Genomic DNA, 27,222 nt, shown 5'->3' with positions numbered 1-27,222 from the left:
GAGGGGCATATTGAGTCCATGAAAGATTTAAATTTTTGTCCTAAGTTAGCGGAAAGTGAGACTTTGTGAGAAAAAAAAAAAAAAAAAATCAATTTCCGCTAACTTATGCAAAAAAAAAAAAATTCTATGAACTTGCCAGGCCCCTCATTGGATACCTTGGGGTGTCTTCTTTCCAAAGTGGGGTCACATGTGGGGTATTTATACTGCCCTGGCTTTTTAGGGGCCCTAAAGCGTGAGAAGAAGTCTGGGATCCAAATGTCTAAAAATGCCCTCCTAAAAGGAATTTGGGCCCCTTTGCGCATCTAGGCTGCAAAAAAGTGTCATACATCTGGTATCGCCGTACTCAGGAGAAGTTGGGGAATGTGTTTTGGGGTGTCATTTTACATATACCCATGCTGGGTGAGAAAAATATCTTGGTCAAATGCCAACTTTGTATAAAAAAATGGGAAAAGTTGTCTTTTGCCAAGATATTTCTCTCACCCAGCATGGGTATATGTAAAATGACACCCCAAAACACATTCCCCAACTTCTCCTGAGTACGGCGATACCAGATGTGTGACACTTTTTTGATGCCAAGGTGGGCAAAGGGGCACATATTCCAAAGTGCACCTTTCGGATTTCACCGGTCATTTTTTACAGATTTTGATTGCAAAGTACTTCTCACACATATGGGCCCCTAAATTGCCAGGGCAGTATAACTACGCCACAAGTGACCCCATTTTGGAAAGAAGACACCCCAAGGTATTCCGTGAGGGGCATGGCGAGTTCCTAGAATTTTTTATTTTTTGTCACAAGTTAGCGGAAAATGATGATTTTTTTTTTTTTTCCTCTTTTTTCCTTACAAAATCATCATTTTCCGCTAACTTGTGACAAAAAATAAAAAATTCTAGGAACTCGCCATGCCCCTCACGGAATACCTTGGGGTGTCTTCTTTCCAAAATGGGGTCACTTGTGGCGTAGTTATACTGCCCTGGCAATTTAGGCGCCCAAATGTGTAAGAAGTACCTTGCAATCAAAATGTGTAAAAAATGGCCTGCAAAATCTGAAAGGTGCACTTTGGAATATGTGCCCCTTTGCCCACCTTGGCAGAAAAAAAGTGTGACACATCTGGTATCGCCGTACTCAGGAGAAGTTGGGGAATGTGTTTTGGGGTGTCATTTTACATATACCCATGCTGGATGAGAGAAATATCTTGGCAAAAGACAACTTTTCCCTTTTTTTTATACAAAGTTGGCATTTGACCAAGATATTTTTCTCACCCAGCATGGGTATATGTAAAATGACACCCCAAAACACATTCCCCAACTTCTCCTGAGTACGGCGATACCAGATGTGTCACACTTTTTTGCTGCCAAGGTGGGCAAAGGGGCACATATTCCAAAGTGCACCTTTTGGATTTCACCGGTCATTTTTTACACATTTTGATTGCAAAGTTCTTCTCACACATTTGGGCCCCTAAATTGCCAGGGCAGTATAACTACCCCACAAGTGACCCCATTTTGGAAAGAAGACACCCCAAGGTATTCCGTGAGGGGCATGGCGAGTTCCTAGAATTTTTTATTTTTTGTCGCAAGTTAGTGGAATATGAGACTTTGTAAGAAAAAAAAAATAAAAAATAAAATCATCATCATTTTCCGCTAACTTGTGACAAAAAATAAAAAGTTCTATGAACTCACTATGCCCATCAGCGAATACCTTAGGGTGTCTACTTTCCGAAATGGGGTCATTTGTGGGGTTTTTCTACTGTTTGGGCATTGTAGAACCTCAGGAATCATGACAGGTGCTCAGAAAGTCAGAGCTGTTTCAAAAAGCGGAAATTCACATTTTTGTACCATAGTTTGTAAATGCTATAACTTTTACCCAAACCATTTTTTTTTTTTGCCCAAACTTTTTTTTTTTTATCAAAGACATGTAGAACAAAAATTTGGCGAAAAATTTATATATGGATGTCGTTTTTTTTGCAAAATTTTACAGCTGAAAGTGAAAAATGTCATTTTTTTGCAAAAAAATCGTTACATTTTGATTAATAACAAAAAAAGTTAAAATGCCAGCAGCAATGAAATACCACCAAATGAAAGCTCTATTAGTGAGAAGAAAAGGAGGTAAAATTCATTTGTATGGTAAGTTGCATGACCGAGCGATAAACGGTGAAAGTAGTGTAGTGCAGAAGTGTAAAAAGTGCTCTGGTCATGAAGGGGGTTTCACCTAGCGGGGCTGAAGTGGTTAAGGGGTAGGTGTTTAATACTTGAATTATACTTCAGTAGTCCATGGCATCAAAAAAATGTAATTGAACATAAAGCATCAAATGTGCAGAGTAGGTAATTTATTTAGGCCAACTCCAGAGGTGAAGACCACCGCAACAATGTATAGTTATATTACAGAACAAGAACCCACATTATGAGATTAAGGGTACTTTTACACTTGCGTTTTTCTTTTCCGGCATAGCGTTCCGTCCTAGGGGCTCTATACCGGAAAAGAACTGATCAGTTTTATCCCCATGCATTCTGAATGGAGAGCAATCCGTTCAGGATGCATCAGAATGTCTTCAGTTCAGTCTTTTTGACTGATCAGGTCGGAGATAATACCGTAGAATGCTACGGTTCTATCTCCGGCCCAAAAAACTGAACACTTGCCTGAATAGGAATGCATCATTCAAAATACCGGAACGCCGGATCCGTCCTTGCGCAGACCGAAAAAAATAAAAATAAAATGCTGGATCCGTTTTTCCGGATGACACCGGAAAGACGGATCCAGCATTTCAATACATTTGTAAGACGGATCAGTTGGCATACGTTTTGCTATATCACTTTTCCGCAAGTGTGTAAGTAGCCTTAACCAAGTTTCTATTGCTCTCACACCCAGAAAAGCATTGCACAGTTCCTCCATATTTATTGCATTCATAACATTTCAAGATCAATCTCACCATACAAAAATCCTTACATGAGACAGAGCCAAGGAATGCATGAATCTATTTACTCTATTACTCACGCGCAGTGTATACAGTAATGCTGTGCATTGCCGGGAAGACCGTAGTCAATTTCCTGGTTTAGTAAACGACGGGCATTTTCAGGCTGCAGATCTTCATGAATCTGATCTATGTCTTTAACTCTCCTTTTGGTTTTCCAGAGTTTTGAAATATTTTTCTTTTTATCATTTTTGTGATTCCCAATCTGCTTTGAGCGAGTCATGTTTGTGATCTTGGCCTAGAAAGAAAATATATTGAAAATAATAATAAAACCTACTAAAAAAAAAAATATAAAAAAAATAGCATAAAAAATTACTAATACAGGGAGTTGGTTAGACCCCAGGAGGCAAGTAACTAATAATTAAAAGGGCTTACACACATCCATCTCCATTTTTTGGATGGAAATACTAGTATATTGCATCAGAGGTGTGCATTTGCAAAAAAACAGAAAACACAAGGGCGCTCGCTCCCCTGGGTGATCGTGTAGAGAACCACAATCCTGTCCACAATGAGTGCAGCTTGCTGGATGTGGTTGTGCAACCCCAGGCCCAACACCAGTGAACGCGTATATATGATAAGGGTAGTTGCTGATCCTCTCCTCTGCATCAGGACACCGGTCCTGCCAATGCAATGCAAAAATATGGGGTTGGAGAGGAAAAAAAATAAAAATAAAGTATATGGGTGCTACTGCCATAAAACTACAAAAAAAATACATAGATTAAACTACTATAACAATAAACCCAAATGGGTGTGACACATTTCAGGGGCTGTCTGTCCAATTTGTCAAGCACCTACAGTAGAAACAGCTGCAGAATATAAATACCAAGTAGGCAGAAAACGAATTTCAATCGACTTCAAAGATTTGTAAAAAATATATAATAATTATAAATAAAAAAAATATTATATCAAATATTCCTCAACACTATCAATGAAAAGAACAGTCCAGATTTATTCCTAGGTGAAACTTCACATTTCCTTTAATAGGTCATGGTTTAATAGACAGCACAGACTTACCTTATACATTCTACCAATTAATCCAGAGCAGGGTTTAAATCACTAGTCAGTAAGGCTTGATTAAAATCATAGTTTTCTACATAAAGACAAATTCTTGCTGGTATTACTTATAATATGCAAGTAGATTAAGATTTTTAGAATAACTTTTCATATTAGTTTGATTAGGTTGATTCTGTATTCATAGGTTTGTAGAAGTTAGGATTAAGGTCTTTTTCCCAACTCTGTTCATGTTATAACATTTCTGCTGTGAAGAAGAGGCATGTGATCTCTGCTGAGTCAAATGCAGTTTTGAGAACTGCAAAAGTAAACCAAGCATCTGTGATAATATCTTGTAGGCAGAGAAAATGCCCAATCTTACAAAAACCTCTAGAAGAGCATGACATTGTGAATGGATTAATGGAATTTATTTACCCAAAAAATTAAACATATACAGCCTTATTCTACATAATTAAAAAACGTATCTTTATTTCATAATGGAATAACCTTTGGATGGTAATATATTTTCCTCAAAAAGCATTTTATATTTAAAAAAAAAAATAATCCGATTTAAATAAAACAATTTTTTATTTTTTTCAAATCATATTTTTATCCACCCTGATCCAGAGTAATGAGTTTATATATCGAGTAGGATTCTCTGGTCTCTTCACTAGTGTTTGAATCCTATTCCTGATCCTGCTAGATATCTGTACTTATAAGATAAGCCTGACCTGGGTGGGATCTTTATTGAGATACAGTGTGGTTACTCCCTTCAGAATATTAGAACGGCATTTATCGAGAAAATTACCATTGTATAATAAAACTAGTTTTATGGTTGTAGGGCCCATATACTCATTTTCCCCTAAATATTTTTGCACTGCATTGCAGGACCTCTGTCCTAATCCTGGAGAGTAGACCTTTACCATATCTACATTTTCACTGGTGCTGTGCCTGTGGTTGCACAACCAGATCCGTTAATATTGTGGGCCAGACTTCTCTACACGATCACCCAGGGAAGCACCCTTGTGTTTTTATTTCTTCACACAGGGACAGCTGGAAATTTACCAGGTTGGTGAACCGAAAGTTCATTTTTTTCACCATTATTGGCTGCTGGACCCTGGATTGAACGCTTACATCATAGATTTCTTCCTCAACAGAACCTCAGCCTGGGATAACTTATGGCTGTGTTACACCTGCCGATTCTGCAGGCGATTGTCGGGAAGGAAGCATTTAGTTCCCGGCAATTGCCTGCTCGCTGGCGAAGGAGACCGCTGTCATTATATGTGATCTCCTCCTCAGTATAGGGAGGAGTGATTATTATGCCATCACTCATCTCCATGCTGTCTAGTTACTTGCCGACAACAGATCGTGATTAGACAGGACCATCTGCCCGATGAACGAGCGTTTGCTCGTACATTAGGTAGGCGCCGGCAGTATTAGGCCTCATGCACACGACCGCTGTGTGCATCTGCGTCCGTTCCGTCATTTTTCACAGTTTAGCGGAGGTCCCATTAATTTCTATAGAGCTGTGAATAAAAACCGATAGTCCTCAGTTTTTTCTCCGCGTCCGTGATCCGTGATTCCAGTCCGTCAAAAAAATATAACCTGTCCTATTCTTGTCAGTGGAAAACGGAGGATGGACCCATTCAAGTCAATGGGTCCGTCAAAAAAAAAACAGATGCACAACTGGTATGTCATCCGTTTCTGCATCCGTTTTTTTTTCTACAAGACCTTGGTGCAATAAAATAAGACCCTGTCAGACAAAAAAAAAAGGAAGACACAAGGAAACACAACTGAAGCAAAATCGGACACGGACCACTGAAGCCAAATCACTGACAGTGAAAAAACACTGGTGTGCATGTGGCCTTACGAGTGTATTACTGTAGTACAGCGGCGGCATGAAGCGCACAGCATCATAGCAACCAGTGACGCCGTGCGCTCCTGCTCGCAGCCGGAATCCAGGCCGTGTTACCACGGGCCACTCACGGCCGTGAAACACTGCCTTACACTGCTAGATCATCGCTAATGAGTGTTACTACGAACACCCATCAGCAATCATATGGCATAAAATCTGCCAATGCAATACAGGCTTAACCACCTCAGCCCCCCTAATGACCAGACCACTTTTTACAATTCTGCACTACGCTACTTTCACCGTTTATTGCTCGGTCCTGCAACTTACCACCCAAATGAATTTTACCTCCATTTCTTCTCACTAATAGAGCTTTCATTTGGTGGTATTTCATTGCTGCTGACATTTTTACTTTTTTGTTATTAATCGAAATTTAACGAAATTTTTGCAAAAAAAATGACATTTTTCACTTTCAGTTGTAAAAATTTTCAAAAAAAAAAAATACATCCATATATAAATTTTTCGATAAATTTATTGTTCTACATGTCTTTGATAAAAAAAGAAAAAATTGGGTAAAAGTTATAGCGTTTACAAACTATGGTACAAAAATGTGAATTTCCGCTTTTTGAAGCAGCTCTGACTTTCTGAGCACCTGTCATGTTTCCTAAAGGTTCTACAATGCCCAGACAGTAGAAAAACCCCACAAAAGACCCCATTTCGGAAAGTAGACACCCTAAGGTATTTGCTGATGGGCATAGTGAGTTCATAGAACTTTTTATTTTTTGTCACAAGTTAGCGGAAAATTATGATTTTATTTTTTTTTTTCCTTACAAAGTCTCATATTCCACTAACTTGTGACAAAAAATAAAAACTTCCATGAACTAACTATGCCCATCATGAAATACCTTGGGGTGTCTTCTTTCCAAAATGGGGTCACTTGTGGGGTAGTTATACTGCCCTGGCATTTTAGGGGCCCTGATGCATGAGTAGTAGTTTGAAATCGAAATCTGTAAAAAATGCCCTGTGAAATCCTAAAGGTGCTCTTTGGAATGTGGGCCCATTTTCCCACCTAGGCTGCAAAAAAGTGTCACACATGTGGTATTGCCGTACTCAGAAGAAGTTGGGGAATGTGTTTTGGGGTGTCATTTTACATATACCCATGCTGGGTGAGAGAAATATCTCGGCAAAAGACAACTTTTCCCATTTTTTTTTATACAAGATATTTATCTCACCCAGCATGGGTATATGTAAAATGAGACCCCAAAACACATTCCCCAACTTCTGAGTACGGCGATACCACATGTGTGACACTTTTTTGCAGCCTAGATGCGCAAAGGTGCCCAAATTCCTTTTAGGAGGGCATTTTTAGACATTTGGCTCCCAGACTTCTTCTCACGCTTTAGGGCCCCTAAAAAGCTAGGGCAGTATAAATACCCCACATGTGACCAAATTTTGGAAAGAAGACACCCCAAGGTATTTAATGAGGGGCATGGCGAGTTCATAGAAAAAAACATTTTTTGGCATAAGTTAGCGGAAATAGTTTTTTTTGGGGGGGGTTTCTCACAAAGTCTCCCTTTCCGCTAACTTGAGACAAAAATGTAAATCTTTCATGGACTCAATATGCCCCTCAGTGAATACCTTGGGGTGTCTTCTTTCCAAAATGGGGTCATTTGTGGGGTGTTTGTACTGCCCTGGCATTTGAGGGTCTTCGCAATCATTACATGTATGGCCAGCATTAGGAGTTTCTGCTATTCTCCTTATATTGAGCATACGGGTAATGAGATTTTTTTTTTTTTTTACACAGGTGGATGGGGCCACGAACCTCCTGGATACAGGAGGTTCTCAATGATCTCTTCTGAAACTTGAGGAAGGATCCTGTTCTCCTAGCCTTACTGTAGAGAACAAAACTATTATATGCAGCCAATTGAAATAAATATACAGACACCTTCTTATACCAGCGTCTGGTGCGTCGGGAAACTAAATACGGAGCCAACATCTGGTCATTGAAGTCCACCCCTCCCATGAGCGAATTATAGTCGTGGACACAGAGGGGCTTTTCAATGACACTGGTTGCTCGTTCAATTTGGATTGTCGTGTCTGCGTGAATGGAGGAGAGCATGTAAACGTCATGCTTGTCTCTCCATTTCACCGCAAGCAGTTCTTCGTTACACAAGGCAGCCCTCTCCCCCCTTGCAAGACGGGTGGTAACGAGCCGTTGGGGGAAGCCCCTGCGACTAGGTCGTGCGGTGCCACAGCAGCCAATCTGTTCGAGGAACAAATGCCTGAAGAGGGGCACACTTGTGTAGAAATTGTCCACATAAAGATGGTACCCCTTGCCAAATAAGGGTGACACCAAGTCCCAGACTGTCTTCCCACTGCTCCCCAGGTAGTCAGGGCAACCGACCGGCTCCAGGGTCTGATCTTTACCCTCATAGATCCAAAATTTGTGGGTATAGCCTGTGGCCCTTTCACAGAGCTTATACAATTTGACCCCATACCGGGGCGCGCTTGCTTGGGATGTATTGTTTGAAGCCAAGGCGCCCGGTAAAATGTATAAGGGACTCATCTACGCAGATGTTTTGCTCAGGGGTATACAAATCTGCAAATTTGCTGTTGAAGTTGTCTATGAGGGGCCAAATTTTGTGGAGCCGGTCAAAAGCTGGGTGGCCTCTGGGACGGGAGATGGTGTTATCGCTAAAGTGCAGGTTAACCTTCCCTCTGCTAATATCAACACAGTATGGGATGCCTTGAAAGCATATTTAAGGGGGGTCTTTATAAGTGAGATTGCCGCAGTAAAGAGAACATTTAGAAAGAAAGAGGAGGAACTGGGTAAGATCGCTACACTCACAGCTGAGCGATATGCTAGCCATCCCACTGAGCATAATAGGCAAGAGATGCAGAAGGCTAGTTGCTCCTTGGAGAAATATGTAACAGAGAAAGCAAATCATAGGGTATTCTTCAAGGGGCTCAATTATTTCATCGAGTCTGGACGTCCGGGCAAGCTTCTAGCTAGAATAATTTCGCAACAAGATAAGAAAAAACAATCTATCATCTCAATTCGTAATGTAGAGGGCGAAACCATAACAGATCCAGAGGGAATTGGGAATATTTTTCTACAATATTTTGCTCAGATATATAGATCTTCCCCTGGACTGTCGTCTGAACTGGTGATGCGGTTCCTCGAGAAAATTCCACTTTCTACGTTAAATGAAACTCAAAAAGAATATCTGGAGGAGGAGCTCTCTCTTGCTGAGTTGCAGGAGGCCCTTGGGTCTGTCTCGGGGAACTCATCGCCAGGAACAGACGGCCTTCCATATGAGGTCTATCGCAAGCATAGTGAGGTGATCCTCCCCCAGCTGCTGGAGGTTTTCTCCCAAGCAGCACAGGGAGGGAGATTACCACACTCTATGATGGAGGCCCTTATTGTTCTAATTCCAAAAAAGGATAAAGATCAGGCCGAATTGAGCTCCTATAGACCAATCTCCCTATTAAATACAGACGCTAAGTTACTATCAAAAGTCCTGGCTAGGAGGCTCTCGCGCGTTATCCCTACGATTATTCATCCGGATCAAAACTGCTTTATGCCAAACAGGGGCACCCATCACAATTCGCATAGGCTATTTATGAATATTCAATCCCCGGGGCGCGGCGCCCGCTCCATCCTGTCGTTGGATGCTACTAAAGCCTTCGACAGGGTGGAGTGGATTTTTCTTTGGGAGGTAATGAAAAAAATGGGCTTTGGCCCAAAATTTATGGCAATGGTCCGGCTACTCTATAACTCCCCAGTCGCCAGGATTAGGATCAATGATTTGATGACAGAGAGCTTTATTCTGGGAAGAGGCACCCGCCAAGGCTGTCCCCTTTCTCCCCTTTTATTTAATATTTATATCGAACCCTTAGCGGCCATGATACGACATGATCCGGAGGTGGCCGGTTTTGGCATAATGGGGAAGCATGACCGTGTGTCCCTCTACGCAGATGACATTCTGGTTTTTATTCATCAAACAAATACCACCCTCCCTCGCATAATGGATCTGGTCGGTCACTTTTCCGACATATCCGGACTTGAGATCAATTGGGAGAAGACAGTACTTCTCCCGATAGACGAGCTGCGAGGCAAATTAAATAATCAGATAACGATCTCTGATTCAATAAAGTACCTGGGGATAATAATTTCCGCTAAACCTCAGGAATATCTACAGCTTAACCTGTTCCCCTTGCTGATGAAGTTGAGAGCAAAAATTAAGATATGGCAGAAAATTCTGCAAGCAAGAGGGGATAGAATTTCATTAATAAAAATGGTAGTGCTGCCCCAGGTTCTTTATGTCCTGCGCAACTCGCCTATATGGATTACAGACAAGTATTTCAGATTGATAGAGCGGATGCTTAATGACTTACTATGGGGGAGGAAGCGTGTGAGACTGAAGGCACTTTATTTTTCCATGCCCTATAGGCGGGGAGGTCTTAATCTCCCATATTTTAGGGGTTATTTTGTTGCCTCCCAACTCTGCCTTTTTAGTGACTGGGAAAATAGTCCTTTCTGCACTAAAGTGGTGAAGGAGGCAGGTTTTTCTGATTTCTTCACTGTACTGGAATCCGATTACCTATTAAATATACTGAGCGGGTACACACTTTTCTGCAGAATGGCTATAAAAACCTGGTCGGTTATAAGGGCTTGGTGCGCAGTTAAGGCATCGCTTATCTGCACCCCATTATGGCACAATCCGAAACTTCTTAATCTAAACGACTTAAGTGGCAGTCAGTACTGGAGGACTAAAAATGTGCAGTACTTACATCAAGTAGTCAGCGGTGGACAAATTCTGCCCCTTATGGAACTAAGGGCAAAATTAGGTGAGGTGGCCTGGTTCGCATATTTTCAATTGAGGTCAGCACTCTTTAGCACTTTGAACAGTCACCTTTTTATTATAGACACTCCTTTATTTTTACAGGATTTAATTTGTAAGAAAACTGCCACGAGAATTAAACTATCTTACTGTTACAGACACTTAATGGATAATTTTTTTCGGGATGTTCTTTCTCCAGGACAGAGAGTCTGGTCTTCTCTTCTTTCAGAGGAGGGTCCCCCAAACTGGGAGAACAGAAGAGATGGGGAAAATGCTATCTGTCCGGCTTTTCAGCATTTATTCCATAGTTGTAGAATGTGAAGGTTCAAATGTCGACACTATTATGTATATTCGTATGAAATTATTGTTAACCACGTTCACAGATTAGAATTGGCGGACTTATGGATTTTATAATGTTAATTATGTATTTAAGTTTTTGTATCACAATAAATAAAATTTAATTATAAAAAAATAAAAAAAAGTGCAGGAACATGCAGGAGAACATGGGCATGTGATGAATTGGGTTCGTGGACCAATATGACCGCAATTCATGCTTTTTGGTTAGACCCATGTTAAGGAGAAGGCCCATATATTTTTTTAATTCGGAAACTTGGACGGGTTTCCACCGGAAAGGCTGGGCATAATAGCTTCCCGGGTTGGCAGCTATAAATTGAGTGGCATACCGATTTGTTTCTGCCACGACTATATCCAAGAGCTCCGCAGTCAAGAACAGCTCAAAAAATCCCAGGGCCGAACCGATCTGAGCTGTCTCAACCCGAACTCCAGACTGGGCGGTGAAAGAGGGAACTAATGGTGCGGCTGAAGTTGGGGACTGCCAATCAGGGTTTACCAGCACCTCAGGTACTCTACGGGCCTGTCTGTGCGGTGGCTGCGACGGGGTAACTATTGCACGTGCCACAGTACCAGCTTCAATTGCCCTTCTGGTGCTCGCCACTTCACCATGTTGTACGGCAGTGCTGGTACTAGGTCCAGGGTGGGCTGCGCTGCTGGTGTATGCCTCACCATGTAATCCAACAGCGCCAGCCCCACTCTGCTGCCCTTGAAGCGGATCCTGCGCAACCTGTGGTCTAGCAACACGGGGCCGGGTACGCCTGGTGCTAACAGGGACCTCAACCTCCTCGTCCGAACTTTGGGTCAGACTGCCACTGCTTTCTACAGGTTCATATTCTGACCCCCTAGATTCGTCAGATGAGGGTTCCCATTCCTCATCCGACTGGGTCAGAATCCTGTAGGCCTCTTCAGAAGACTACCCCTTGTTTGACATTTGCACTACTAAATTTAGGGGGGTATTCCCTGAGACTACCCAAGAAAAAAAGCAAGCCTGTCTTACAAATGGGAGGCTAGCGAAGTACCACGGTGATGGACCATGTGATCTGATGTCACCACAGGTCCTTTAGCCCACAGCTCATCATTAAAGAAGTAAAGAGACCAGGAACTACGCGATCAAGAGGAGAAGGTGAGTTAATTATTTTTTTTTTTTTTTTTTTTTTTTAACCCCTCCAGCACTATTATACTATGCATTCTGTATTCAGAATGCTATTATGTTCCCTTATAACCAAGTTATAAGGGAAAATAATACAATCTTCAGAACATCAATCCCAAGCCCGAACTTCTGTGAAGAAGTTCGGGTTTGGGTACCAAACATGTGCGATTTTACTCACGCGAGTGCAAAACGCATTACAATGTTTTGCACTTGCGCGGAAAAATTGCGCGTGTTCCCGCAACGCACCCGCCTCTTATCCGGGCCAAAAATAAGACGCCTGTGTGAAAGAGGCCTAATACTATTATAGATCTGACTGTGATCAGTTTTGATCACTTACAGATACTATAAAAGTACAAATGCTGATTAGCGATACGCTAATCAGCGAATCAGTGACTGCGGTGCGGTGGGCTGGGCGCTAACCGATTGCTAACTACCTAACCAAGGGGCCTAAACTATCCTAAAACCTATCAGTCAATACCAGTGAAAAAAAAAAAAAGTGAGTTTACACTTATCACTTTTTCCCCCTTTCACTAGGTGATTGACAGGGGCGATCAAGGGGTTTATTGGGGTGATGGAGGGTGATCTGGGGGCTAAGTGGTGTTTGGTGTACTCACTCTGAACTGTGCTCCTCTGCTGAAACCAACCGACGAAAAGAATCAGCAGAGGAGCACAGCAGCCATTTAGCACCTTATATTTATAAATATAAAGTGTTAAATGGCCTGTGATTATTATTATTTTTTTTAAATCATCAGCCTGCCAGCGATGATCATTGGCTGGCAGGCTGATGATGTAACCCCCCCCTCGAACTTTTGCCGGCCCACGATGCGCATGCGTGGGCCGGCTGTGAGCGTCATCTCGCGTCTCGTGAGATGAAGCGTATATGCGTGACTCTGCCTGAGACTGCCGCCTCCGGACCGCGATCCTGCGTTAGGCGGTCCGGAGGCGGTTAAAGGCTATGTACACATTCGGAGGCAATTTTTTTTTTACTGCATTTTACTCATTTTTGGCTAAAAATCATATTTTCAATTGGCTTTTATTAAAAATATTGAGCGTTTCTGTCACAAGTACCCCCCGTGGCAGTATTGCGGCCCGCAATACACGGGGCACCGGCCGTGTGCATTCTGCATCACGGAACAGATCCCTATGGAAGCACTACGGAGTGCTTTCGTGGGGTTTCGTTCTGTGCTTCCGTTCCGCAAAAAGATAGGACAAGTTCTATCTTTTTGCGGGACGGGCGGATCGGAGACCCCATTAAAGTGAATGGGGTCGAGATCCGCATGCGGCATACTCACGGTCTGTGCCCGTGCATTGCGGACCACAATTTGCGGTCCACAGCACGGGCAGCACACGTTCATGTGCAAGAGGCCTAACTGCGTGACTGGTACTTTCACTTTGTGCTGGTCATCTGATAACCCTCATCTCTAAACTATCAAGAGGTCATAAACACTTATTTAAGCCACATTCTTATCAGTAAGATAAGGATTGAGCTTTAATAAGTGTTTATAAGGTCTGAGAGCAGGGATAAGGAGCCCGTCAGCTCCCCAACTGATGGAAAAGAGAGAAAATTCTGAGGTTGCTACTAGAGCATCTCATCTCTGTACAGAAAAATAGGGCTCAATATTTTTAATAAAGACCAATTCAAAAAAATGATTTTTAGCTCAAAATCAGTATAATACAATAGTAAAAAAAAGTTGCCCCAAAAGTGTACATAGCCTTTAAATAATTGAACTTACCAATGCAGATCTGAATGGGACTCAAAGGGTAATTTGTATGGCTCAAACTTCGGCTGCCGATATAAAATTAATGACTAACTTATTTTTGGAGTTAGGCCTCATGCACACGACCGTTGTGTGCATCCGTGTCCGTTGTTCCGTTTTCCGTGATTGTCTGCGGACCCATTGACTTTCAATGGGTCCGTTGAAAACTCGAAAAATTCACCGTTTGCCATCCGCGTCTGTGGTTTCTGTCCGTTAAAAAATATGACCTGTCCTATTTTTTTGACGGACAACGGTTCGCGGACCCATTCAAGTCAATGGGTCTGTGAAAAAACACGGAGGCGCACAAGATTGTCATCCACGTCCGTGATCCGTGTCCGTTTTTTTTCCTATCATTTTCAAGGCAAACTTGACTTAGATTTTTTTTTTTACTTTTCTGGTCTGGTGATCCTCCAAAAATCAAGGAAGACACACGAAAGAAAAAACGGACACGGATCACGGAACAACGGAACCCCATTTTGCGGACCGTGAAAAAATACTGTCGTGTGCATGAGGCCTTAGAAGACTAATACAAAACTGAGATTCAGCATGCAGTAGGGCTGCAACGATTAATCGATTATAATCGATAACTGGATTCGTTGTCGATGAATCCAGTTATCGAATAATCGCCGATTCGTTGCTATGCGGGCGGTCACTGCATCTTTATTTTACCTTTTACAATGACGCTCCAGTAACAGGCAGAGCGGACGGCGGCGTAACGTCACTTACTCACGTGACGCACCTGCTCCGCCTCCTTCATTCATAAAGTGGGCGGAGCAGGTGCGTCACGTGAGTAAGTGACGTTACGCCACCGTCCGCTCTGCCTGTTACTGGAGGGTCATTGTAAGGTAAAATAAAGATGCAGTGATTAGTCCGACTAAGCACCGGGGCCGGGGCTGTTATGGGGAGGGGGATCGGTCTATGGCACTGCTATGGGGAGGGGGTCTGTGTATGGCACTGCTATCATGAGGAGGGGGATCTGTGCACTGTTATGCCAATAACAGCGCACAGATCCCCCTCTCCATAACAGCGCCGCCCACAGATCCCCCTCTCCATAACAGCGCCGCCCACAGATCCCCCTCTCCATAACAGCGCCGCCCACAGATCCCCCTCTCCATAACAGCGCCGCCCACAGATCCCCCTCTCCATAACAGCGCCGCCCACAGATCCCCCTCTCCATAACAGCGCCGCCCACAGATCCCCCTCTCCATAACAGCGCCGCCCACAGATCCCCCTCTCCATAACAGCGCCGTCCACAGATCCCCCCCCATAATAGTGTCGTCCACAGATCCCCCCCCCATAATAGTGTCGTCCACAGATCCCCCCCCCATAATAGTGTCGTCCACAGATCCCCCCATAATAGTGTCGTCCACAATTAGTTTTAATATGGCCTTTGAACATAATTTTTCAAGTAAAATCATATAAACCTCTTTGTTTTGTAATTTTGTCGTTTTTCCCGATTAATCGTAGAAATTAATCGGCAACTAATCGATTATTCAAATAATCGTTAGCTGCAGCCCTAGCATGCAGTTGATGTCAGGTTTTTCAAACTGTATTTGAAGGACATCATCATCCCAAGGACTTAGAATTCCTTTTTTGTCTTTCTTCCAGGATGCTGCCGAATTTACCAAACAGTGGAAGGAATATTTAGAAACCTGCTCCAGGTGTATCACCAAACGCTCCTCCTTGGCTTCCATTGTCCTAGTTAGGAGCATATGGATTCATTGCTGCCATTCAGCAGAGTTCGGCACACTGAATAAATCTACATCGAACAGACTTGAGACATTTAAATTTAAAATATAAAAAAAGCAAATAAATGTAATAGAAGTAAGAGACTACTCAGCCAGTCAAATTAGGAAGTGGCCTAGGAATACTAGTGAATGTGATAATATTAACTGGGGACATATACATAAATGGGGTCATTCATCAAACTGATGTAAAGTAGAACTGGCTTAGCTGCCCATAGCCAACCTTTCATTTTCCAAAAGGAGTCGTCAAAAATGAAAGGTGGAATTTGGGCAAGCCAATTCTACTTTACACCAGTTTGGTAAATGACCCCATAAATACCTAAACATACCACAAAATCGGGATCTAGCAGTGGTGATACCCCTATTTCACATGGCCGCACTGTTGTTAATTCCAAGATGAAGAAAAATACCTAAATTAATGCCAAAAAGACATTTCTCCAGAAGTAAAATATACTGCATTGCCTGAACAGAGTTCCGCTTTAAAAAAATCTAAACGAGAGAACTTTGGTGTCAGGCAGGGAGAGAACGTCCATGTGGTAGGGACATATCTCTGCACTGCCATTTTAAATCATCAGTGCAAATATCGAGTGTGCAATTAACATGCCGCCATCAGTGACAGGAGGGCTCCCCGTAGAGACGGCAACAACGGTTTTTCACCCTCAATGAGCGGATGTATACAGATCAGGAACTGCAATGCTGCTTTCTGGATCCAGTCCCCGCAGTCATGTGATCATCCCAGGTCAGGAGCCTGCACGAACTGCTGGGTGTTAGAAGACCCAGATCAGCTCTGCAGGAGTAGAACGCTGGAGGTTGCTGCTATGTGTGCTCCAGTTACCGATGAAATCAGAAAGTAATGTTAAAGAGAACCTTTCACTAAAATAAAAAATCTAAACTAACTATACAGACATAGAGAGCGGCGCCCAGGGACTCCCCTGCACTTACTATTATCCCTGGGCGCCGCTCCGTTCTCCCGGTATAGCCTCCGGTATCTTCATAGTTAGGCTCCACCCAGGGGAACCTGCCGTCGGCTCATTCTCCCAGGCTGTAGCGCTGGCCAATCTCAGCGCTCAGCTCATAGCCAGAGTTTTTTTTTCTCTCTCTCAGGCTTTGAGCTGAGCGCTGCAATTGGTCAGCGCTCCAGCCTGGGAGAAGGAGACGCCGGCAGGCTCCTCCCAGTTTAGCCTAACATATGAAGATACCGGAGCCTATACCGGGAGAACGGAGAGGCGCCCAGGTATAACAATAAGTACAGGGAGATCCCTGGGTGCTGCTCTCCATGTCTGTATAGTTAGTTTAGATTTTTTATTCTAGTGAAAGGTCCTCTTTAAATGTCCCCCAAAGGTCTTGTATGACCTTATTGGGGGAGGGGGCACAAAGTGTAAAAAAGAAATGAATAAAAAGTGTTTAAGGGCTCATTCAGACAAAGGTATATTTGTGCCTGTATCCGTCCTGCAAATTTTGCAGAGTGGATGCAGACCCATTCATTTCCAGATGCTGTCCACATCTGTACTCCCGTCCCATTGCCCTGCAAAAAAGATAGAACATGTCCTATTCTTGTCGGACAAGAATAGGCATTTCTATCAGAATGCTGGCTGTGCCGTTCTACAAAATGCAGAACAGACACGGCCAGTATCCCTGTTTTGCGGACTGCAAAAACTAATACGGTCATCTGAATGAGCCCTTATAAAAATAAAAGTTTCAACTAGTGTAGAGTCATTTATTACTGTAAAAAATAGACAGACTAGATATTGCTGCTTCCATAACAACCGGCTCTATAAAAAAAATAATATCACAATCTATCCTTTCAGATGAATGCCATAAAAAAAATTTAAAACTGTTAGAACAACCATTTTTTGGTCACCTCACCTCCAAAAAAAAAAAAAAAAATACAAGACAATCTGCTCCATACAAATATCAAATGATCTACCCCATCAGGTGTACATCATTTATAAGAAGAAGAAAAATTGAGTCACCTCCCCTTCCAAAATACATAATATTAAGCAATCAAAAAGTCTTATATACCCTAAAGTGGTACCAATGAAATCAACTCACACAAAAGTTCACTGCAATAATTTCACCGCAATCTCCTTTTCCGACTAGATGGCTTTATACTACACCACCCAACGTGGCTGAAAGGGCTAACAAGATAAGACAATCCCTCTCAGGTACACAACCCCATGTATTTTGTGGTCTGCAAAATATGTATGACGCTGGTGATGTCCCTATTACATCAGTTTTTTTTTTGGTGGATACATTGAAGTCAATCCCCCCGCCCCCGTGTGGAATTGTTGGTTGAGCAATTCTCTGATCTCACAGACATTCACCATGAAATTCTGACTGAATCCTAACAATTTAGATCTCATATTTTTTACTAAGCAGGTGACAGCAATAGCAAAATGAGATCCACTCAGCATTACTACTACATCCTGCGCCTGTGGTGACAGAAAACCTTGTCTTCCACACAAGAACTCACCTAACTTCAGTCCTGTTCGGGCTCGTCACCATGCTGCAAAGAAAGAAGCGTTTTAACACTAGAGAACACATCACTAATTGTCTCCTTATTTGCCTTTTACGATATAGCCTAGCGGCCATTTTACCGTGGTCTATGTCATACACAATACATTGTATCACTACAAGAAAATGTCCTCCTCCATCGAAGACAGCGGAACGCTCACCACAGCCAGTGACACATATAATAGCGCAGCTAGAATGGAGTTGTTTAGAGGTCTGTGACGTCACTGGTCACATGCGCCTTCATGGTCACATGACCAAATGCAGGAAGTGCAGACAAATTCCGACTGCAGGAGCTTGTGATAGGAGGAGGAGGGGCTGTGTGTGCCTGTGTAGCGTTCTACTACCCTACCTCCTGACTTCCTGTCGCACTGCTAATGACGTAAGGAGGCGTTCCTGAGTTTTGACGATCTGCGCATGCGCAAACCGACAGTTTATGGAAAATCTTAGCGGAGTTCAGCCTTACAACAGGAGACTGTGCATGCGCAGGAGAGCCTCAATAGGGAAATATTACGGCCCAGTGCGGAAGCGCGGATAACTCCGGCTGGCGCATGCGCAGTGTCCCGGTGTGGAGCTGAACTCCGCTGAGATTTTCCATAAACTGTCGGTTTGCGCATGCGCAGATTGTCAAAACTCAGGAACGCCTCCTCACGTCATTAGCAATGCGACGGGAAGTCAGGAGGTAGGGAAATCTCACGAAGTAGGGTAATGTAACGCTACACCTGCAAGTAGACCTGTAAGGGCTGTTTCACACGAGCGAGTTTATTGCGGGAATCACGCTCCGTGTGTGATCCTCCGCTCTGGACTTGCAGGAGCGCACGGCATTATACTGATTTATAATGCTATGTGTCTCTGCATGGCCTTGTTTCTACAGAATCATAGTGACAGCTTTATGTCACTATGATTCTGTGGAAAAAAGGCCATGCAGAGACACATAGCATTATAGATCATGATAATGCCTTTCTGTTAGATTTCCCTACCCTCGTCACTTCCTGCTGTGACGCGGCCGCATCAGACATGACGTGAAGGAGGTGTGCCGCGCAGGCGCACAACAACGGGATAAGGAAATTTCACAGCAGAGTTAGCTGAACACCGTCTGACACTGCGCATGCGCCGGGAGCCTCACCAGCGGTTAGGGTAGGGAAAAATTACGGGCCAGGGCTGTACAGATGCAGGGGTACTTGTCCATCTACCTGCTAGAGTGGGGTGTCATGAGTAGTAGGGACTTTTTAGTGTAGTCTCGTAAGTCAGGGGGCCGTCAGTTGTAGTATGATTATGGGGTATAGGAACTACACCGTCTGGAGTAGCTCAAGGCAGTTACAGGGAATTGTAGGGCATGTATGTCTGGAATGTGGCTCCTAGGTTTGGGCTTCATGTGGTGGTTTGGAGTTTAATACCTCATCCTAAATGTTCTACTTATGTGGCTATGTGGGGACATGTTTGTTTTTGCAACCCATAAATCTTATTCCTAGTAGCTGAATGGCACAAGAGAGAGGTGTCCAGTCATTAATGCAGAGGAGCGCTCCAGCCCTGGATCCTGTACAGATGCAGAGGAGCGCTCCAGCCCTGGATCCTGTACAGATGCAGAGGAGCGCTCCAGCCCTGGATCCTGTACAGATGCAGAGGAGCGCTCCAGCGCTGGATCCTGTACAGATGCAGAGGAGCGCTCCAGCGCTGGATCCTGTACAGATGCAGAGGAGCGCTCCAGCCCTGGATCCTGTACAGATGCAGAGGAGCGCTCCAGCCCTGGATCCTGTACAGATGCAGAGGAGCGCTCCAGCCCTGGATCCTGTACAGATGCAGAGGAGCGCTCCAGCCCTGGATCCTGTACAGATGCAGAGGAGCGTTCCAGCCCTGGATCCTGTACAGATGCAGAGAAGCGCTCCAGCCCCGGATCCTGTACAGATGCAGAGGAGCGCTCCAGCCCCGGATCCTGTACAGATGCAGAGGAGCGCTCCAGCCCTGGATCCTGTACAGATGCAGAGGAGCGCTCCAGCGCTGGATCCTGTACAGATGCAGAGGAGCGCTCCAGCGCTGGATCCTGTACAGATGCAGAGGAGCGCTCCAGCGCTGGATCCTGTACAGATGCAGAGGAGCGCTCCAGCCCTGGATCCTGTACAGATGCAGAGGAGCGCTCCAGCGCTGGATTCTGTACAGATGCAGAGGAGCGCTCCAGCGCTGGATCCTGTACAGATGCAGAGGAGCGCTCCAGCACTGGATCCTGTGCAGATGCAGAGGAGCGCTCCATCGCTGGATCCTGTACAGATGCAGAGGAGCACTCCAGGGCTGTACAGACAGGCAGACAGTGTGATAACAGGATGTATAAGGAATGCTTCCCTCCAGATAATCGCCTGCAGAATCTCCAGCTGTAATAGTTCCCTTCGTGAGAAAATTTTATTTAGGGAGCAGTCTTTGAGCATCATGAGGTTAAGTTTTAGTGGCTATGGGGCGCAGTTTGTGAAGGGTGTGGGCACCCAGAGCAGTTGTCAGGTGTCATATAGTGGGTGCTTAAGGGTGTAGTCACCATGGGGTGTAGTGTGCAGTCTTTGCTGGGGTAGGGAAGGTGCTAGGATGTGTTATAGGTTGGTCTGTTGCCAGGTGGCATCCTTTGTATAATGAGAGCGTTGTGGAAAAGTGTGGCATGTAAACTACTAGCTAAAGGGTGGCTTTCAGGGAGTTGAAGGGGGGAACAAAATCATGATATGTACATGTGGTCTGAGATGTTAGGGGTTGTCTCATCTCGCCGTTACTAAGGCAAGATCAGAGCACAGTTCCTGGATCCTGTACAGATGCAGAGGAGCGCTCCAGCCCTGGATCCTGTACAGATGCAGAGGAGCGCTCCAGCCCTGGATCCTGTACAGATGCAGAGGAGCGCTCTAGCCCTGGATCCTGTACAGATGCAGAGGAGCGCTCCAGCGCTGGATCCTGTACAGATGCAGAGGAGCGCTCCAGCCCTGGATCCTGTACAGATGCAGAGGAGCGCTCCAGCCCTGGATCCTGTACAGATGCAGAGGAGCGCTCCAGCCCTGGATCCTGTACAGATGCAGAGGAGCGCTCCAGCCCTGGAACCTGTACAGATGCAGAGGAGCGCTCCAGCCCTGGATCCTGTACAGATGCAGAGGAGCGCTCCAGCCCTGGATCCTGTACAGATGCAGAGGAGCGCTCCAGCCCTGGATCCTGTACAGATGCAGAGGAGCGCTCCAGCCCTGGATCCTGTACAGATGCAGAGGAGCGCTCCAGCCCTGGATCCTGTACAGATGCAGAGGAGCGCTCCAGCGCTGGATCCTGTACAGATGCAGAGGAGCGCTCCAGCCCTGGATCCTGTACAGACGCAGAGGAGCGCTCCAGCCCTGGATCCTGTACAGACGCAGAGGAGCGCTCCAGCCCTGGATCCTGTACAGACGCAGAGGAGCGCTCCAGCCCTGGATCCTGTACAGACGCAGAGGAGCGCTCCAGCCCTGGATCCTGTACAGATGCAGAGGAGCGTTCCAGCCCTGGATCCTGTACAGATGCAGAGAAGCGCTCCAGCCCCGGATCCTGTACAGATGCAGAGGAGCGCTCCAGCCCTGGATCCTGTACAGATGCAGAGGAGCGCTCCAGCCCTGGATCCTGTACAGATGCAGAGGAGCGCTCCAGCGCTGGATCCTGTACAGATGCAGAGGAGCGCTCCAGCGCTGGATCCTGTACAGATGCAGAGGAGCGCTCCAGCCCTGGATCCTGTACAGATGCAGAGGAGCGCTCCAGCGCTGGATTCTGTACAGATGCAGAGGAGCGCTCCAGCCCTGGATCCTGTACAGATGCAGAGGAGCGCTCCAGCACTGGATCCTGTGCAGATGCAGAGGAGCGCTCCATCGCTGGATCCTGTACAGATGCAGAGGAGCACTCCAGGGCTGTACAGACAGGCAGACAGTGTGATAACAGGATGTATAAGGAATGCTTCCCTCCAGATAATCGCCTGCAGAATCTCCAGCTGTAATAGTTCCCTTCGTGAGAAAATTTTATTTAGGGAGCAGTCTTTGAGCATCATGAGGTTAAGTTTTAGTGGCTATGGGGTGCAGTTTGTGAAGGGTGTGGGCACCCAGAGCAGTTGTCAGGTGTCATATAGTGGGTGCTTAAGGGTGTAGTCACCATGGGGTGTAGTGTGCAGTCTTTGCTGGGGTAGGGAAGGTGCTAGGATGTGTTATAGGTTGGTCTGTTGCCAGGTGGCATCCTTTGTATAATGAGAGCGTTGTGGAAAAGTGTGGCATGTAAACTACTAGCTAAAGGGTGGCTTTCAGGGAGTTGAAGGGGGGAACAAAATCATGATATGTACATGTGGTCTGAGATGTTAGGGGTTGTCTCATCTCGCCGTTACTAAGGCAAGATCAGAGCACAGTTCCAACTGTCAACTGGAAACACTGGAGCGCATTGGTGCTTGATGTTTCAGTAGCTCCTATTGCGATGTGTGGGAGCTACAGAAACAGCATAGCACATATAAATAGTCTTAAGCCCCATTTTTTAACCAGCTGTACAGTTTTATGCTGTATTCACCAGTTGGGGAGGATTGCAGGTGTGTCGGGGTCGAGGCAGGACTGGCTTAGTTCAATCGCCTGGCACAAGGGTTGCCATATATACGCCTAATTTATGATGAGGCTCACGCCTCGTCATAAATTGGACTAATCAGAGCAAGGGGGACGCTAAGATTGGCGTAAAATGCCATTCTTAGTAAACATGAACCATTGGGTCTGGTTTAAGAGACTGTGTAAGACCGGGTTCACACTTTCATAGAGCTTTCAGCTCTTCTGAATCAGAAAAAAAACCACATTTCATTTTGAGCATCAGTTTGTCCAGGGCCGCACTGCCAATTAGGCGAGGTGAAGCGATCACCTCAGGTGGCACGGCCCTGGTGATAAGTGTGGGGCAGGGCAGCGTGAGATGAGCTCTTCCATTGTGGAAGCGTTCATCTCTATACTCCTCTGTATCGCCGTCCTCAGGACAGCTATACAGATGTATGTGCTGCGGGGCAGGGGAGAGGTGTCTCCCTTCCCTGTTCCTCTGATAGGCACTAGGCACATTTTTCTACTGTCACATTATAAAGGAGAATTATTACTACTGGGGGGCATTATGTGGGTGTCATTACTCCTGGGGGACTATGAGGAACATGATTACTAATATGGGCACTATGGGAGCATTATTACTTCTGGGGCACAGTGGGGACATGTTGGGGGCAATATTACTACCCCTACAGTGTGTGCTCTAGCACAGAATTATTAGTTAGGACTTTTGGGAGCACTATTACTGTGGAGGGAACCCTGGCACAGAATCAGCTTAGAACAGTTATTTTGGGGGGACATTACAATGTGGGGGGACACTATTTGCTGGGTGCTCTTATTTTAGGACATTGCGTGCTAATAATTATTGAAGGGCACTATCTGCATGGTGCTTTGATTATCAGAGGGTTTATCTGGACATCCTGGTGGCAAGTCCACCTTTGATCTGATTTCCCGGAGGTTCTGGTGGCCCGGGTTACGTAAGAGTGTTGAGGATTACGTAGCAGCTTGTGAGACCTGTGCACGGTCAAAGATTGCTCACACTCGACCTTCTGGTTCACTTCTTCCTTTGTCTATTTCATCTCGTCCTTGGACGCACTTGTCTATGGACTTACTGATCTGCCTAGTTCCTCCTGGAAAACTGTGATTTTGGTGGTTGTTGACCATTTCAGTAAAATGGCTCATTTTGTATCGTTAGCTAGTCTGCCCAATGCTAAGACTCTTGCTCAGGTTTTTATGGATAACATTGTGAAATTACATGGCATTCCAGATTTTGGAGGGCGATCTGCTCTCGTCTTGGTATCCAACCTTCGTTCTCTTCGGCTTTTCATCCGCAGTCGAATGGACAGACAGAGCGTACTAATCAAAACCTGGAGACCTACTTGAGGTGCTTTGTGGCTGAAAACCAGGAGGACTGGTCCTCATTCTTGTCACTAGCAGAATTTGCTTTGAATAACCGTAGACAGGAGTCCACGCGTAAGTTGCCAATTTTTGGCGCATACGGTTTTCATCCTCAGTTTGGTACCTTTTCTGGGACTATTTCCTCTGGGATGCCAGAGGAGGAGAGATTTTCTTCTGCCTTGTCTTCTATCTGGCAGAAGATTCAAGTGAATTTGGAGAGGATGGGTGAGAGGTATAAGCGAATAGCTGACAAGAGACGTATGACTGGTCTGGACCTGTGTGTGGGTGATCTGGTGTGGTTATCTACTAAAAATATTAAACTGAGAGTACCATCTTGGAAACTGAGTCCAAGATTTATTGGACTCTACAAAATATCTGCAGTGGTCAAGCCAGTATCGTTTTGTCTGGATCTTCCGCAGATCTGGAGGATCCATGATGTGTTCCACAGGTCTTTACTGAAGAAATGTGTGAAACCGGTGGAACCATCGCCATTGTCTCCTCCCCCTGTTCTGGTTGATGGAAATTTAGAGTTCGAGTTCTCTAGGGTTATCAACTCACGTGTTCTTCGGGGGTTCCCTTCAGTACCTGGTACACTGGAGGGGATAAGGCCCTGAGGAGAGGATGTGGGTTCCGGCTGTGGATGTTAGTGCCAGCCGACTGGTGAGGGCTTTTCACAGGTCCCACCCGGATAAAGTTAGGCCGGGGTGTCCGGAGATCACCCGTAGAAGGGGGAATACTGTCATGCCCTGCTCAGGTTATGTGCAGAGGCCTGCCAGGTTAGCAGCATGTGTAGTATTTTTTTGTTTTGGAGTTGAGCTGTATCCACCTCCCTTCAGGTGCACTGGGTGGGGTCGTTTGCATGAGTTTAAATTACGCCCCTTCCCAGTGTCCTGTGCGGGTTATAGCTTCTATCTTGCTCAGAGGAAGGAAGGAAGGATTTGCTGTTTCTGCTCAGTAGAAGATAAGTTGGTTTTGTTTTCTTATTAGGCTGTTATAGAGACGCCTGCCCCCTCCAGGTCCTGAGGAAGCAGGCTGTCTCTTTCCCCCTTTCACCATCTTAAGGATTTTAGGGAATCTTCAGCCTTAGGCACGGGGGCACGTTTATTCCCACCTTTAGGGTCTGAACGTGGGCACAGAAGTCTATGGAGAGCTGGTAGGGATTAGTCAGGAGGTGACCTTTATCCCCAGCTTGTGGCCTAGACCACCAGTGTCTGTCCTACACCACCCTGCAAACTGGGACATGAAGCTAGGTATCGTGGATGAGTGTGTTTCTTGTGCTCTGGCAGCAAGCACAGTTTCACCGCGCTCAGGGCCATGGCCTCTGCGTGCCCCATCAGCAGCACGGCCATTTCCCCGTCCCTTACTGCTCTCCTTGAGCATATTAAATGGTATATATGCTTGCAAGTAAGTCACACGTACAGTAGCACAGGTTTTGTAAGTGTATACGCAAATACATTTATTTCCCCCCTGCTCTGCACCACTTTTTCTGTATGTGAGGTGTGAACGGCAAGCGCTGATCAGTCCGTACTTCACTGTTCAGCCCCTGGGCTCATTTTATTGGTGCAGATATTTTTTTTTTCATCTGTGTTTTTTTTTTTTTAAGAAGTAATAGTTAGGAGCTTATATATATATATATATATATATATATATATATATCAGTTTATTTTTAGCTAGTGTTCTTTTTTATATCTGCAGTACATTTTTATGAATAATCTTTTTTTATTGAGTTTTACAATAAATAATCAACAGACAATAATAAATAATCAACAGACAATGAGATATGTTCATTATATCATAGAAATTAACTTCAGCGTAAATGTACAAATGAGAGAGAGAGTGCATGAAACACTAAAATATACTCAGGGGCGTCCCCCAATAATAACATTAAGGTACATAGGTCTTTCTGAGGGGGGAAATTGTTCTTCCAGTTTGCATTCCCTCAGAAAGTAAATACAGCATGTTAACAAACATTTTTGTAAAACCAAAAATAAAAAGTAAAATAAACATGGTGTAAAGAACATTTCTCTCAAACAATGTGGCAATGTCTTGAAATATCATAAAAGGCATAGGTCACTCTTCACGGGGTATAAAGTGGATGAGTTAGCCAAGGGGCCTAGGTCTTGTCTCTCTTTCGGAGATCAATAATGGAAGGCGGAAGGTGTCTTTCATATCTATAGGTGGCGTTCACAGTAAGTATTACTTCTTGTATAGTTGGAGGGGTCGCTGACTTCTTAGGATGAGTGATGACTAATTTGGCGCTTAGTAAAATATGGCCTATCAGGTTTGTATGAGCTCGATGGAATTGGTGGATGCCTATAAATAAGAGAGTCAATGCTGGAGAAGGTAATGTTGTGGTTAAGGTGATTTGGGAAACCAAAGTAAAGACTTGTTGCCAGTAGCTATCCAGTTTAGGGCATAACCACAGAATATGGTACAGAGTACCAGTGCAGCCACAATCCCTCCAAAAACAAGCTGACACCCCTGGATACATTCGACTCAGCCTATCAGGTGTGAAATACCATCTCAAGAGGGTCTTCACTCCTGCTTCATAGTGTGTGACACATTTGAAATTGGAAGAGAGAAAACCTATGGCCTGAGACCACACTTCCTCCGGGTATATTCATCCCAAATCTGATTCCCACTCTAAAATGAGCTTAGATTTAACAAATGTCACTTTGTCACTGATTAAGTCATATATGTAGCATTGGGTTTTGGAAAAGTCTTATAATATTGGGGTTCACCTTTGAAGATGTTTTTAAGAAACTATCATGATAGTGTTTCACTCTTAAGTAGTTATAGCATTGCCTATGAGGGATGTGGAAGAGGACTTGTATTTACTCAAAAGGAAGCAATGAATTTCCTTAGACAATCTAATCCAAGGTATTAACTCCCGCTGCACACCAGAGAGGTTAAGACCCTCAATGCTACTTTCTGGAATATAGGTTGAGACCAATTTATATGGAAATTTGCCCTGTTCTCCATGAGAGCGATGGAAGCGTTGCCATAGGATCCCAGCGTATGCTACTGTGGGTAATGTGGTTTTAGGAGGTATGGGATTCCATAATAGTTGTACAAAATAGTTTTTCAAAGACCAATTATTTATAGACTCTGATTCAATTTGAAT

The 27,222-nt window shown here is 44.7% G+C and overlaps 1 protein-coding gene across 1 annotated transcript in view; it reads right to left on the bottom strand.

Moving 5' to 3' along the window:
• The window catches only part of ZNF593 (zinc finger protein 593), a 28,106-nt gene extending 9,866 nt beyond the window's left edge, over positions 1 to 18,240 (bottom strand). Inside the window, exons 1-2 of the mRNA XM_044286211.1 lie at positions 18,131 to 18,240; positions 2,989 to 3,203 (exon numbers count right to left, since the gene is read on the bottom strand). Of these exons, the coding sequence (XP_044142146.1) occupies positions 2,989 to 3,188 (200 nt within the window). The 5' untranslated portion in view covers positions 3,189 to 3,203; positions 18,131 to 18,240. The remainder of the gene's footprint in view (positions 1 to 2,988; positions 3,204 to 18,130) is intronic.
• Between the last annotated feature and the right edge of the window lie 8,982 nt (positions 18,241 to 27,222).

Source organism: Bufo gargarizans, chromosome 3 (genome assembly GCF_014858855.1).
Source record: "Bufo gargarizans isolate SCDJY-AF-19 chromosome 3, ASM1485885v1, whole genome shotgun sequence".
In the NCBI taxonomy this organism is placed as follows: domain Eukaryota; kingdom Metazoa; phylum Chordata; class Amphibia; order Anura; family Bufonidae; genus Bufo; species Bufo gargarizans.
This window is presented reverse-complemented; position numbering and strand designations above follow the sequence as displayed.